This window comes from Xyrauchen texanus, chromosome 3 (assembly GCF_025860055.1).
Source record: "Xyrauchen texanus isolate HMW12.3.18 chromosome 3, RBS_HiC_50CHRs, whole genome shotgun sequence".
In the NCBI taxonomy this organism is placed as follows: domain Eukaryota; kingdom Metazoa; phylum Chordata; class Actinopteri; order Cypriniformes; family Catostomidae; genus Xyrauchen; species Xyrauchen texanus.
Window position 1 is genome coordinate 29533014 of NC_068278.1, and position 16405 is coordinate 29549418.

General features: G+C 40.4%; 1 protein-coding gene across 1 annotated transcript in view; it reads right to left on the reverse strand.

The window, feature by feature from the left end:
* The window catches only part of LOC127629694 (extracellular matrix organizing protein FRAS1-like), a 221840-nt gene that overhangs the window by 92932 nt on the left and 112503 nt on the right, over positions 1 to 16405 (reverse strand). The window contains exons 18-26 of the mRNA XM_052106916.1: positions 15817 to 15957; positions 14892 to 15035; positions 10721 to 10876; positions 7632 to 7778; positions 7290 to 7436; positions 5685 to 5825; positions 2506 to 2646; positions 2213 to 2353; positions 1291 to 1561 (exon numbers count right to left, since the gene is read on the reverse strand). Coding sequence (XP_051962876.1) covers positions 1291 to 1561; positions 2213 to 2353; positions 2506 to 2646; positions 5685 to 5825; positions 7290 to 7436; positions 7632 to 7778; positions 10721 to 10876; positions 14892 to 15035; positions 15817 to 15957 — 1429 coding nt within the window. The remainder of the gene's footprint in view (positions 1 to 1290; positions 1562 to 2212; positions 2354 to 2505; positions 2647 to 5684; positions 5826 to 7289; positions 7437 to 7631; positions 7779 to 10720; positions 10877 to 14891; positions 15036 to 15816; positions 15958 to 16405) is intronic.

A 16405-nucleotide genomic window follows, 5' to 3' on the forward strand; every position in this document is an offset into this window, starting at 1 on the left:
CATATATCATCTATTTCATAAATACATGGGATTGCTGCTTAAATGCTAAGGAAAACACACACCACCCTCTTACAAGCATGCATTCTCTTACAAGACAGCTTAATCCCTAGGCTCAGTCTGTGGGTTGGTATATGTCAGTGTTTGAAAGCATTTATTGGGTGAATTTAAAGGTGTAGTGTGTAATTTCTGTGCTTCTTGCATCATTGCAAACGTAATGACATATCCAGGACATAATGGTATCCTGAATAATCACCCCATCTGCCATTGGTTGGAAAAATAGATAGCCCCACCCTATATCCACATCACTGGTTGAACCAGTAATACTTTAGTTTGAATATGGCATAGGTCTGGCTTCAATTGGCCAAGAACCAGCCATTTAGACAGAAAAAGCCATCTAACTGAAATTTTAAGTGTCAGTTTTGTCATTATGGGGTGTTTAAAGAAGATCCTTTTCCTATTTGGCTCCTAATATGTAATAGTCTTCCTAGCACTGTTTGGGACTCAGACACACTCAGTTTATGTCTAGACTAAAGACTTATCTTTTAGCCAGGGTTACCAGAGACATATCATACCATAATAAAATACTGACATGGGGCAAACATTATTTATATAATAGCGTGTGAGTCTCTGAAAGCGATTTCACAGAAAACACACAAGAGAATAGCAGAAAACGTATTTAGAGTCTAAGTACTGATCAGAAAATCTAATTTTAAAGAATTTCAGAGACATAACCAAGTAAACAAAGCAAAAAATGCAACTCTGCTCGTGGATATCTGCTTTACTTTCTGCTATGTGCCTCAAACAAAACTCTGAATATCTTTAAAAGATTTTATGTCAATTCTCAGGCAATCTTGGGCAAATTCTGTGATTATTTCGTCCTCAAAACCGATCATTCGATCAAAGCGGAACCATTTGAACAAAACTCTTCCTATGTGAGTCTTCTCACGGCAGTTCCATTGAACCAGCCAATCAGATTTGCGCTTTGCGCAGATTTGATCACGAGTGATCGAGAAAGTGTTTTCAAGTTTTGTGTGCTATGTGCATCAGACATTAGGGGATGGACTGTGGGCAGTCCATGGGTGTGCTGTCTTATGCTGAGACTAATAATTCGATGTAGTCCTGGTCAGGATGCTCAAACAAACAGAGCTATGTTTTGATAGAGCCACAGAGACTTTGTTTCTAAACTTCAGGGAAATCAAGCAATGAATTCCTTCCTTAAAATATAGTTGTCTCTGCATATTAAGATGCACTTTCACTTAATATGCACTTAAAACACAAACACACACTCACTTGGTCTGGTCTTTGTCGTGAATAAAGCGCACTGCTCTGCGTTTGAGCTGAGTGAATGTGAAAGTATCGTCTCTGGCCAGTGTCCTCACTCTATCATTCTCCAGGATCACGAGGTGGCCGTTATTGGGCAGCTGAAGAAGCTGGATCAGCATGCTCTCTGAATGGCTGTCTGCATCCTTGATTGACAGGAGTGCCTGGTCCAGAGGCTTAACTCCACCAAAAGGAACCAGCAGCGAGCCATTGATGTATAGGGATGGAGCGCGGCTGTTTGCTGTAGAAAAAGAAGTGGTTGGGATTTTATTAACAGACACTCCTTTATTCAAAATAGAAATTGTCAATCGATGAGGATTTTTCAATGGTCAGTGCAAATAACTAAAGAGCAGGGTAGCTGATGGCCAACATAATGCTTATGTACATGTGATTTACCCTAAATACAATTTGTTTCAACAATATTGTCATACAATTGAGACATACAAATATACCGTTTTGAACTCACAGTACAAATTCATTCAAATGTGTGAAAACAGAAATAGTTTATTATCCATTGTCCATTCATTATCCATTGACAAGGATATTAGAAGATTTTGGGACAGACACAAGAAGGAGGTACTCTTCTGTCAAGCAGACAGGGGTCAAAATGGCCAAATCATGTCTGGTTAATCAGCCTGGCCATTATATAGGTTTATGACTACTGTACAATACATAATAACGTGAGAATGTTTGTCTGAATTTTGACCACAAAAACCCATGTAAACTTATTAAACATTTAAAAACATAGAAAACATTGTACAGTATTTATTGCAAATTAAAAGCATTGCAACAATTATGCTGGCCATGAGTCTAAAGGTGAGGTTTGTAAACATCCAGTTTTACAAATGAATCTTATTTTTGGCAGATATGTGATGTAGAAGATCCCATTTACCATGACAGGCTCTGGTTTTTCGATCAGCATAGTATCCATGACCACAGTCTGGGATGCATTGGCTGTCCTTCAGGAACAGATTCTCAGAACAGACGCGACAATCACCAACACTTAAACACTCCAAACAACCAGATGAGCATGCTGAGGAATAACAGCAAACAATCTGTCATCACATTCAGGTGTGACACCATAGGGCTGCTTTAAAATCAGCAGGTCGGTAAGCAGGCCAAAATGACCACTATAAAATGTCACAATCACTCTTTCAGAACAGTGATGAAATTCACAGCACTCACCAGTGCACTGACGAGTGGAGTCATCTAGAAAGTGATGTTTGCCACATTCCAGCACGCAGTGCCCTTTCAGCACGGCATACGGCAGCTGGCACTGTTGGCATCGGCCAATGGCCTGGCACTGTTCACAATGTTCATCACAGCCTGTGCATAGAGACAGAAAAAGATTTAAGACACAAAATGAAATTAATGTTGAATATGGGATCAAGATTTATATAGATAGACATTTATTATAGATAGGAAAGTGATCTAAGATAGTAATCTAGATAGTAAGTCTTACTTTTTAGAGATACTAATTAAGGCACAGTTTACAGCCATTTTTTTTTTTTTACAAAATAAATCATACTCTGTCAATGTTTACTTTATAGCTATAATGGAATTAAGTTTCTCTGTTGTATTCTGCTTACTCAGTAAATTTCAGAGGGTTAACTAGTCAACTTTTAAATACTAGATGCCATAAATGTAAGGTCATTTAAATTATTGATGATAGATGTATCGCCCAGGCCGATTAAATGGTCAATATTTGGCCATTCTGAGATTATCATTATCAGTCGGTAACTGTACCAATAGAAGTATTCATTCCAAGTTAATGCCAGATAATAAACAATTTCTGTTTTTAGTTTGTATTAGTGAATTTTGACTAAATATTTAATTTCAGCAATTTTGTCTACAGTAGATAGCACTTGCTATCATCAGGGTTGGGAGGGTTACTTTTGAAATGTATTTCACAACAAATTACAGAATACATGATGTAAAATTCCGTTAGATTACTCAAGGTCAGTAACGTATTCTAAATACTTTGAATTACCTCTTCAGTACTGGAAGATTTTTTCACTTGTATTGACAATAAAATCTCTGCCAATACAGTAAGACAAAATACACATGTTAAAAATACATTCTCTGAAAAACCTAAATATCTTATGCAGTGTTGTTTCTTAGGATTTTTAGATATTTTTACAGGAAAACAATACAAAAATTATTATCAAGAATATGATTTTTGCCCTAATATCAAAGGTCTTATTAGAAAAAAGAAATTATGACCCAACGTGAATTTTCTTGATAAAAAATATGATCATGCCTGGTAACATGTGCATGTAAAATGGCTAGAAATAGCATTTTGGCTTAGCGTAAAGCTGACAATGTACACAAGGTTTATTTCTATTTCTTCTGCTACAAAATTACTTCAAACTTACTTCTCTGTCTGCTCGTATGAATGTAACACATCATAAGAAAGTGTTTCACCGCTGTTCAAATGCACTTTTGATTGCATCATTTATATGTATAAATGTTTTCATCTGAAAGGACTAAATATTAAATTAAACGAATGACAATAAAATGCAAAGTAATCTCTTCAGCAATCAAAATACTATTTGAAATGTAACTGTATTTGAATTACTAATGATTTAAATTGTAACTGTAGTGGAATCTGTTACTTATATTTTGTATTTTAAATACGTAATCCCCTTACATGTATTTCCCAACCCTGGCTATCATTAAAGGTGCAGTATGTAACAATTTTCATTTAATATTCACCTTTTATTTGCCAATGTGTGAAGGGCTTGTAACGCAACTTAAAAAATGAGCCCTTCCCGGACTTCCTAAGTTGCCTATTAAAGCCTGTAGACAGATTTTCACGTGAAGGGAGTGGGACGCTTTTGCCGGGAAAATTCAAAGGATGTGACATTTATGCATGCTCCCAAGAGCCTTGCCTCAGTCCTTCTCTTCCTCAATTCAATAGCGACAACAAACTGCAACACTAGGTAACGTTATCTTAGAGATGGAATCCAGCAAATGTCCGGCTCCCTGCACAACACCGACTCCTACACAAACTCTGAGTAAGCCAAAAAAACAAATAAAATAAAACATGTATCTACTGAATCCCATCTGGTTAAGCGGAAACGTGATCGTGTTCGAACGAAAACTAGAGTGAACATCAGCAGGGCATTTGATTCCTGGAGGGACCTTGGTTCCTTTTTGGGGATCAAAACAGACCCTGAACTGGCATTCTTTGTATTGGACAGGTAAACTTACATAATTGCAAAGAATGTGAAATATAGTGCCATAAGGATTGATCTGTGTAATTTTAGATAAAATTATTTTGCCTGCTAATGCTGATGAATTGCAAGCTACCTTGCTTCGTAACTTTAAATTAATTTCAACGATCTCCTCTTTATACTAAATATCTGGTATACAGAATAAAGCAAATACGCTGGTTTCTTGATTGTAGTACATCTTATGAAATACATGTTAGCTGATAAATAGTTTTACATTTACATTTACATTTATGCATTTGGCAGACGCTTTTATCCAAAGCGACTTACAGTGCAATTATTACAGGGACAATCCCCCCTGGAGCAACCTGGAGTTAAGTGACTTGCTCAAGGACACAATGGTGGTGGCTGTGGAGCTTGAACCAGCATCCTTCTGATTACCAGATTACCAGTTATGTGCTTAGACCACTACACCACCTCCACTGGTGTAGTTTTAGTTTAGTCTCAAAGTTTGTAGTAAAACAATCATAACTGTATAATTTTAATTATGCTACCTCATCTGTCAGCATGATGTCAGTGAATCACGTTCAGTCTCTTTAAACATTATATCATTGTTTTGGTCGATGCTCACAACATTATTGAGTGTGAGCACAAGCACGAGCAAAAGGTAGCTGGCTGCAGTTCACTTGATGGCCACAGGTGTCATTAATAACAAGGGTTTCTGAATCTTACATTCTGCACCTTTAAATTGTGTTGAATATATTGCCTTATACTGACCTTCTGGCACCCTGCTCCAGTCTGGCACCCTACTGACCTTCTGGCACCCTGCTCCATATCAGTAATGGTATTGGCCACTGATATACCCATATAACCTCTAATTTCAATCTATGACATGTATAATTGAATTCTAAGTGCCAGCGTCACTTTCAATCCAGTCTATAATTACGTCAACACTGATAAACTTGTCTTTTAGTCTAATTTGAAATAACAAATCCATTGAAGTGCCATTAAACTTTGGCAGTAGCACAGCGGCTGATGTGGGCACTACACAGCAGGGGCTTCAATGGCACTCCCGACTATGACAACCGATTGGGAGATTGAAATTTCAAAGTGTATTGAGCTGGAAAATTGATTGGTTAGACTCATGAGAGACTTTCATAACGAAAATGATTATTTTTGTTGATCACTGACTCAGGCATCTCTCAGCATCCTGGTAGAATCCTGGGGAGCAGCCAGGCACACAAATGCTATCCTGCAGGATGTATCCCTCCATGCACTGCAGACAGTCACTGTGCAGGGGCCCACGGCATGCATTACAGCTCCAGTCACACTCTGAGAGAGAGGGTGTGTGGGAGGAAGGGATATGAGAAGAAAATATGATAAACTGGAATGAGATTGAAGCAGTGTAAAAGAGCAAATTAGAAAGAAAAAAGGCAAGGAGACAGTGTTTGCAGAGCATTAGAAAAACTATTGAAACTATTAATTCTCAGCATGAGAGTGGCATCTGTATAATAAAAAAAGTAAGTATGAGGGATTTTTTACTCACAAGAACTGTATCAAATTAGAGTGAGAAAAGAGAAAATATTTGATTACACATTTGCTCATTCCTCATTTCCTCTATTAAAGAGAGTTTTACCTGACCATTTTATATTATTTGAACTCACTTAAATCTAAATCATCTCAGCTCATTAAAAAGCCCTATTACAGTCTTGCTTATTTTCCTCTATCCACATAACCTCAAATTTCTCCCCTCATTTACTGAAAAAATCCTGTCAAACATTTAAAACATTCAAACATCCCTTTTGTCCAAATGTAATTCAGACTGTGTCACACTTTTACATGCCCATCCATAGAGACACAGACAGCCACAACATACTCCATTAATGTTCTCTTTACAAATGTTGTCAAGGTAACCTTCATTCACTGTCCTGCAGGGATAAACAGCTTTACATACCTGCAAAACACATTCACTCAGCCTTTCTGTATTTCTCCTTCACTCTCACTCGCTCTCAGACACAACAACAGCACATTATTCAAGGGGAAAAAGCATCTCTATTTCTATCTCCTCTCACCTCTCTTAATCCCTACAAAATGAAAGAAAGCCGTATGTGGTCTGAGATGCTTTAAGCCCACTCACAAATACCAAATCACGATATCTAAAACACTAAAAAACATTACCAAATAACATTATCCTCCATAACGACACCTCTTCTTGTTTTATGATAATACTTAATGAGATACTTGACATTTATTAGAAAAACAACCCATCCTCTTTGTTCTGACTGTTTATGTCACGTCATTCTCGTGTTTTCCCCCCAATGACTCTTATTTTGATCTTTACAAGAGACTCTTAGTTTGAAGTTTTGTGTCTTCCTCTGTTATGTCTGTTTTCCAATCCATTGCACTAATTGTATTCCAGTTGTTCCTTGTCTGATTTATAATCAGTTAAGGAAATACATATGGATACTATGTGAATCAAGCTTAAATGTCCTTCAATTTCACTTTACCCATATTCATCCTATTTTATCAAATTTGCTACATTTACACTCCACAATAAACATGAACCTGGTGACATTATAATTTACACCAGAAAATGCTCAACTTTGGCAGCCATAAAAGAAACTAAAATAAAACTAAACTGAATCTACAAAATACTAAGAAAACTAAAGCTAAACTAAAACTAACAGAAAAACTGTGAAAAGTAATGAAAACTAAACTAAATTAAGACAAATTTTATATAAAATAGAAATAAAAACGAAACACTGTGCAGAGCAGCATACCTGGGCTGAGACTCACCTCTGCATATACGTGTGGTGGTGTTGAGGTAGTACTGATGAGCACAGCTCTCATACTGACACTCCCCAAAGAGAAGCACTTTAGCCGGGTCTCTACAGGATGTGCACACTCCAGCCATCTCACAGCTCAGACACTGGCTGTCACACTCTAAAAACACAAAATGATCATATAATCAATAGTTAAGAAAGTTAAAGTAGACAGACAGACAGACTGACAGATAGACAGATAGATAGTATACATTTAGCAGATGGCAGTATACTGTAAACTAGATTACAGTCAATGTGTAACGTTTAGGTACATTATGGTATCTGGTAAACTGCATTAAAAGTAAGCTGTACTTACTTTGGCACACCCTGTTTACATCCATGTAGTAACCAGTTGGACAGCGATGGCTGCAGAGACCTGATGGGGCCAGAACAGCAGGGGCCAAACAGGAAGTACACGAGAAAAGTCCATCCCCACTGCACTCCGCACAGGATGAGTGACATTCTGGAGAATGCAGGCACAGGGCAGTCAGAATAAAGATGAGATTACAGGTAATTTTGACCCTATATTTTGTATATAAGAGTCTCTGAAACTGGCCTGGTCAGGGTGGGATGAGTAAGGCTTCTGTGAAAGGGCGGAGGGCGGGGCCGGGTCGTGATTATACACACCCGGTCTCTTATCAGGCTAATTAAGCTTCCGAGAGGGATAAAGGCTGATTGTGGATGGTGGTGTGACCAGAAAGAGATTGTTTATGGACATGTCCGTCATGTGTGTGTGTTTGTCTTTTGTTTAAGTTAATCATTAAAATATTGTTTAAATCATCAGACCGGTTCTCGCCTCCTCCTTTCCATTGAACTGCTTTACACTGGTGCCGAAACCCAGGAAGGAGGAGGGATACGCCGTTGTAGAGTTCTCGCCACTACCATCCACCCCAACAGAGCAGGCCATCCGCAGGGGGACGGAGGAGCCCGGCCGCCTGGAAGCGGAGGAACGGCCGCCGACCACGAGGGGAGAAGGGGCTCCTAACCGACCACCTTGAGCGGTCAGGGCCACTGCCAGGGGTGGAGGAGTCCCCTTCCGGCCGCTGAAACGCGGTGGGGTCTGAGACCACCGACCGCGAGCTGGGAGGGGCTCACTGCCGACTGCCTGGAGCGGGAGAACTGCTGCCAGGGGCGGGGGAGACCCCTTCTGTTCCCCAAGAACGCTGCAGGGCGTTCCGTCTGCCAGGGGCTGGAGGACTGCCTCCGATCCGCCCGGAGAGGCGTGGCTGTTGTCTGTTAGTGGGTGGAGGAGTGGCCGAGGAACAAGCTACGGCATATCGGAGAACTGGCGAGTAAGTGGTTTTTTTCATCTCTCTCTCCTCTCTCTCTCACTGCCGATCCGCGTTGGCCTTTCCCCTCTCATTTAAATTTTACAGTGTTTTTTGAGGGGTACTACACTGTTACAGGAAGTACCCCCCCCCCCATTTTTTATATTTCTGTTTCCCTCCCCTTGTCCCCTCCCTCATCCAGGTAGACAGGGATGACCTGCCAGCAGACGGGGCTTAGGGCACGCCCTCCCCCAGGGAAAGAGGGGGGGTGGACGTCATGCTGGGGGCTTCCCTGCCTGAGAGAACGAGGGAGGAATGTGACAGGGCGGAGGGCGGGGCTGGGTCATGATTATACACACCCGGTCCCTTATCAGGCTAATTAAGCCTCCTAGAGGGATAAAGGCCAACTGCGGATGGTGCTGCGATGAGAGAGAGATCGTTTACGGACATGTCCGTCGTGTGTGTGTTTGTCTTTTTGTTTAAGTTAATCATTAAAATATTGTTTATATCATCAGGCCGGTTCTTGCCTCCTCCTTTCCATTGAACTGCTTACAGCTTCATTTACATCTTCCACTGTTTATTTAATCACAAATCAATTTATAATAATTATAAATATACAGTAAACTGGAGATGTAAATATTATGTAGTGATAAATTGATATATCAGATTAATCTGTCATATGTGGCCATTTTAAGATTATCGGGCATTCAGGCGATAACTGTGCAAACTTGGCCGATTGATAGTTCCCCATGTGTCAGTTCTGAAAACTATCGACAACTTTCTCAAACAGCAATTAACGTTTTCTATTTAAAATTTATTTGTTTTGTGAATTTTGTGAAATAAGTACTTAATTTCAGCAATCTCATTTGTTGTCATTAAATTGTATTGAGTAGCATTACAAAAGCCATCGGACACCCTATTCTCTAAATATTGATATCAGACACTTAAATACTCTTATCGTTCAAGCACTAATAATATGTTTAGAAGATCCATAAGGATGGTTTACATAGATGACAGTTTTCGCAGATTCTGGTTATTGCTGTTTTAAAATCTAAGAAGAGAGCAACAATTGGATCATATAGCTTTGAAATTTCATCAACACTGTTGCCAAGCACATTTACATTTCACAATAGTATTAAAATTAAAGAAGACTAAAAGGAATACAGCTGAAACCCAGTACTTGTGTTCAGTGAAGAAATTTCTATCTAGAAAAGTTTATTGTGCTATCAACTTGACAAATCACCTTCATAACCTCAAACACACTTGGCATCGCAAAGTGCAAGTATGTTCCATTAATGGTCTTTTGCCTTTAACAGATACAGATGCACATGGTCTTTACAGATATACACACACTCATATATAAACACATTTGCACACATACGCACTACCTTGAAATCACATGACAGCCTGGCAAATAAGGAAGGTCATAATAGTTTATAGAACACATCAACATCATAAAAAAATTTGTATTAAAGTTGAGCTCTACATCACACTCCCAAATAAAAATAAATGCACCGTCTCATCTACACTGTCAGCAGAGGAGCCACTTTCAAAGCATCACAGGTAATTGCATCAGGGTTATGAAAACAGAGGCTCCAGCTACAAGAGTTCTGCATTACATTGAGATATCAAGTAGGATGACATAATATCTACATACTAAAGCTGAATTCTTGAAATAAAGTGGCACACTGTTTTGAAAGGACTCAGAGGTAAACAGCCAGATGAGGTTGAGTGATGTGATAAATGATCAGTGTTGTCAGATAATGCCACTAATGATAATGAAGTTCATGATGATGAAACATCTTAAACATATTAGCTCTGCTAAATATAGACTTTTGTGTTCCATGGAAGAAGTGATTTATGAGGGCAAGTAAATGATGACAGAATTTACATTTTTGTATGAATAAACCCATTAATTTCAACTTATACTATAAATGGATTATAAAAAATTTGTCAAATTAACTAAATGATATGCTTATTCAAAGTGTGAGACAAGTACATTTTTTAAATACGTTATTTTTCATTCAATTGATTGAACTAAATCAATCACTTCTTCAATACAGTTCATTGTCTTGCAATGTTGTAACAACATACTTTTTAACTTTGTATTCACATCTCTTTTTAGCTTCACACCTACTTTTGCAGGCTCCATGCCACCGGTAGTGTCTGGGTGGGCACTGCGGTACACAGCGATCTCCAAGCAATAACATCCTGGGAACCTTACACCACAAACACACTGTACCAGAGCCAGTATGCAGATCTGCCACACACCGCTGGCATCCCTCCTCACACTCTGAGAACCAAAGAACAGGCAGAGAGACAGAAAGAAAGCACAAATTATTGTTAACTATAATATACTGTAGCCTTACTGCTAAATTCAGTAATTAATTAATTAGAAAACAGAGGTGAGCTACGAGGAGAGGGGATAGATAAAAAGGGGGATCATCTGATTTTTATCATGACATTCCTAAAGGTGCAAAAATAAACAGTCTTTTCATCTGTATAACGTCTCTCAATCCTTATCAGCTTTAAGAGTAGACTGCCTCCATTTCCATGAAAACACTGAGGGCACAGATAATAAAGCATGCACATTAACCAATGAAAACCATTTGCCAAGCCAACTAAGAATATGCAGGCTATGAGGTATTAGTGCATATCCTTGTTGGCTCTTGCCTTTGAAAATGTCATGCTATTAAGATAGTCCACATATATTTTAAGATTTCAATGTCAGAGAGTCTTTCGGAACTATTCCACCACCACTTAAACAGCAGCCAGGCAGAATATACAGTTTATTAACATAAACCAATCCAACCTGATCTATTTCAATATCCATATGCAAACTTCAATTTAAGAGCTATTTACTGTTTAATCAGTCACAAAGTTCACTCAATACAAAGCATCATATACAGGTTTACAACAGTTTTAAGAAAGGTTGACATCAGATGTTTCACATAGAGTGTCATTTTATAATGATATAGATTATTATAAATTATGAGACTCTCAGCCTAAGAACTGCTGAAAAATCAAACACCCACAATATTTTTCTGATTTTACATTATATATAACATATCAGGGTGTAAATAAAGTAGCACCGCTGTTTTTGTTCCCAATCATGTCACCTGAAACTGTGTACAATTATTTGCTAAATTATTATATACAACAAAGAAATCAAAAGTCATATCATTACAAATGTAATTTATCCCAGTCCGAAAAAAAATCCCCATGTGTCCAAAAGCCTTTAAGAAATAATTATACAATCAAATACAACAATGACTAAAGGTATGCTCTCTCTACAAAGCATGCAGGCATGAGTAACGAGATCTCGTTCAGTTCCATCCTATGTCATTTGAGCCGTCATTGCATCTGTGTCAAGTAATTAGTGTCATCTCCTGGTGGCCATATGTAATTAGAGTGAATAATCCTCTCCCTCTGCCCATATTTGGATGACTTCCACCTCTGGTTGCAGTGCACCTTTTACTGCCCGGAACCGACCCCTACTCTCGTCCGCTCTCACTAACCTGGACGGCAGGACAGTCCACAGGTACACGGAGGTCCCCTAGGTGGACACAAGACTGTCCGGTACTCCCCTCCAGAGCCTGTAGGATGATGTCATCACTGACCTCGAAAGCCTGCAGCGACACCGTATAGGCCGCCTCCACCCTGCATGCCATGGCTCTCCTGCAGGTCCACCAAGCCAAGGCAATCAAAGACCTGCTCCTGGGTAGTCCCGACCACAACTTGCTGCAGGAAATGTGTTCTGCCACCGACCACGCTCTCAGAGCCACAAAGGTCACAGCACAGGCCCTGGAGCGCCACCTCTGGCTAAACATGGACGAGATGCGCGACATTGATAAGGCACGTTTTCTCAGCGCCCCCGTGTCCCAGCTCGGCCTCTTCGGTGACACCGTCGACGACTTCGCCCAGCAGTTTTCGTCGGTGAAAAGGCAGGCGGAGGCGATTTCTCACATCATGCTGCGCGGTCGCCAAACCAGCGCACCCCGAGACCCGTCTGCCCACCAAAGGTGTCCCCCGGCAGTCAAACAACAGGCAGCTCCACCTCAACCAGGGCCAAGCTCTCAGCCCCAGCATCGAGCATCCCGCAGGTGACGCATGTCCCCCGTCTCCAGGACACTTTCCAGGACCAAGAAAGCTCTTAAGAGCTCCTGAGACGGATGACCCGGGCAGTCAGATGTTCGCTCTGGAGCTGGTACCAAGACCACTTCGTCCCCGGTGGAGGGCTGGGAGGAGAATTGTTTCCCTTATTTTCCTTTGCAGCACCCCCTTCTGGCTGCGGTACCCACATTCTCAATAAAAGAGCGACTTTCCCACTCCCTGGGTCATCTAGCCGGTGCGCGCCATTCTCACGGCGCCTCGGCTCCAAAATCCTACAGTCCCGGCTCCCCGAACGCAGTCACCTCATCTCCGGACCTGCGACTGCTCAGCCCCGGCAGGCCAGCACTGACGAAGACGTCTTTCCTGGACTTCTTCCACCCCCTGCCAGGTGCGCGGAGCTAGGTAAGTGCTTTGAGTCTTTTCTCAGCACCCAAGCCTCGAGACGCTCTTCTGCCTCCCCTCGCCACAAAGCCCCACCCGGTACGTCAAAAGTGATCGTCCCTCTAGTGCCCCTCGCGTGGAGTCTGGACACGTGGCTTTCGCTGTCCAACCCGTCGCGTTGGTTGGCTAAGACCATCCGACTCGGCTATGCGATTAAATTCGCCCGGCTCCCGCCTCGTTTCAGCTGTATTCCCTCCACCTCCATACGCAGCGAAAAAGACTTTACTGGCAGAGATCATGACTCAAGGATGCGTCCCTCCAGCCGAGATGAAGAAGGGTTTCTACAGCCCTTACTTCATCGAACCCAATAACAGACAGACAGACCACTGTTTTCTGAGGACAGGAGTCCCCCTACAGCAGGTGCCAGACGTGTCGTGGTCACCACAGACGCCTCTCAACTGGGTTGGGGCGCCATGTGCAACAGGCACGCTGCCGCTGGCTCCTGGACAGGGCCCCGGCTGCATTGGCACATCAATTGCCTAGAGTTCCTGGCTGTAGTCCTTGCCCTGCAGAGGTTTCTCCTGCTGATTCGAGACAAGCAGGTCTTGATCCGTTCAGGCAGTGTGCGCTCTCGTCATATGTCACAACTTGTCGCATGGTCCTTGATCAGTCCTCCACCCTCTCAGGTGGACGACAGCCGCTTCTCCCCGGGCGGAACGGAGTCAGACTCACGACCCCCGGCGACCGTTCACTGCGTCCGGGCGGTCGGTCTACTCTCTCCCCGGGTGGATGGCAGCGGCGCTCCCCTGGGTGGACGGTAGTGTCGAGGACTCCGCGACGGGCTTCGGCACCAGTGTAAAGGAATCAATGGAAAGGAGGAGGCGAGAACCGGCTTGACAATATAAATAATAGTTTTAATGATAAACTTAAAGACAACACACACATGACGGACATATCTGTAAACTATCTCTCTCTCGACGCACCACCGTCTGTCATCGGCCTTTATCCCTCTCGAAGGCTTATTTTGCCCGATAAGGGACCGGGTGTGTATGATCACGACCCGGCCCCGCCCTCCGCCCTGCCACAGTTGCCTAACAACAACAACAACAATAATAATTCATCAAATAGGGACCAGAAATATATAGATATGATTTAAATATGAAGGCAATTGTAGAAATAAATGAGATGTACACATTTAATTACAAAAGCCTTTTGTTTTTATACAGTATATATATTTGCAACATGAATGATATTTTTTTATTTCATAAATGTCCAATCTGTAGAAGTAGCAGGCATTTAGAAGCTCAAATCAGATCTGGAATACCACCTATCCAGAAGGTCGGAACTCTACACAGCCGCTGTGGGACACTGCATTTATAATGATTGACCTCTGTCTGATGCAGTGAAAAGGTAACTTAAGTCCAGCAAGATGTAAATGTAATGAGTACTTTTCAAGTAAAAATAAAATGATTCTGTTTAAATTGTAATATATAAAATGTGTATTGCAATTTGTTCTTTCCGTTTTAAAAATGTGTTTGGACCTAGTATGATTGAGATTGGGGGAGGGGGGGAATGCCTTCACTAGCTCAGAGAACATTCTACAAAAGAACCAATGCACTTCCCAAATCCATGCTCTTGGCATTGACTTTACCTCAGTAGCTGAGATTTTCTTTGAACACCAAATCCCCCTCAAGGGCTAAATGTGGCCATTTGACACCTTAAATCAAAGCAGGTGCAGTGACTTGAGAACAAAGGTGTCACTTGGAAGCATTTTGACAATGTATTGGTGATGATCAGAGGAGGTTTTCACTCACCACTGCAGTAGCTCTCAGTGTTCAGGTACTGGCCCTCAAGGCAGCTGGAACGGCAGTATCCGTTATGGAGACTGGCATGGGCCGGACAGGCAGAACAATCAGCCTGAGAGGGGCCTGTGCACTCCTTACATGATGGATGACAGGCTGAAGGGTAAAGGAAAGAATGAGATATCTGACTTCATAAACTAAAATATTTACATTTTTTACAATATCCTCGTATTAATATATATTTTAAAATGCAGCAGACACAATTAAATAAAACTGAAATTGAATAATTAGGCTAAACGTGTCATGAAATATGGTATAAAAGGGGGGTATAATAAAAAATGTGTGTAAATTAAAAAATTATATGAAATACCCATTGAAATATCTGTCACTTAAAAAGTAACTTTCACCTATCAAAATTGCTAAAGAATTACTTGGTTTTTGATTGGTGCGTTGAATTTCAATCCATGTATCATATTTATTTATGAATGTTCATATCATATAGTATTTTTATTTATTTGTTTCAACATTTCATGATTTGTATAGACATCTATAATTTTGTCAGCTATTTTACATTCCAAGGTGTATATCATGACGTGCATGTTGTTTTTAATTTTATAGAAATAAATAAATTGTGCCTTGTTTATTTATTTGTATTTTTTTATTTTAATGTACTTTTATTTACTGATTGCAACATTTTATGAAATATTTAATTATTTCATGATTTATTATTAAGGATTATTGAATAAAGTCTGTTTCTGCTCAGGAGCCTTGAATACAGAAGATGATACATTGTACTAACAGTTTTAATGTTATAGTCATACAATAAAGAGAGAAAAAAAAAAAACCTTAGGACTCAAAACACCTTTATATTATATATTTGCAATGTGGGAAAACAGGAACAAAGCAGTAAGAAGAACTTATATATACAAATACACACCTTGGCAGGTGCCGTCCTGAGCATGAAAGCCATGGGGACACTTTTTGAGACACTGTCCTTGGTAAAGAACACTGGGTTTCAAACAGGAAGTACAGTTCTGAAAACTTCCCCCTGTGCAGTCTGAACATGAGGTGTGACACTCTGAAAAAAGAGGCGATAAAAGTGATTGTTTTAGGTGAGAGATGATAAAATGTGAAGAAAAAAAACATTTATACATAAAGTGGCAAGAAAAAGTATGTGAACCCTCTGGGATTACCTGCATTTATATATGAATTTGTCTTTAAATGTGGTTTGATCTTCATTTAAGTTACAATAATGAACAAACACAATCTGTTTGAACTAATAACACACAAATTATTGTATTGTTCTTGTACATATTGAATAAATCATTCAAACATTGATTTGTAAAATTTGTAAACCCTTCGGCTAATGACGTCAACAAAAAGTTGGCAAAAATAGCAACCAATTTATGAAGCAAGATTGGACGTGTGGGTTAGAGCTACTTTGATGCCATCTATTGACCTGGACCATGCCTCGCAAAAAAGAGATCTCAGAAGACCTACGATCAAAGATCTTTGCTTTGCATAAA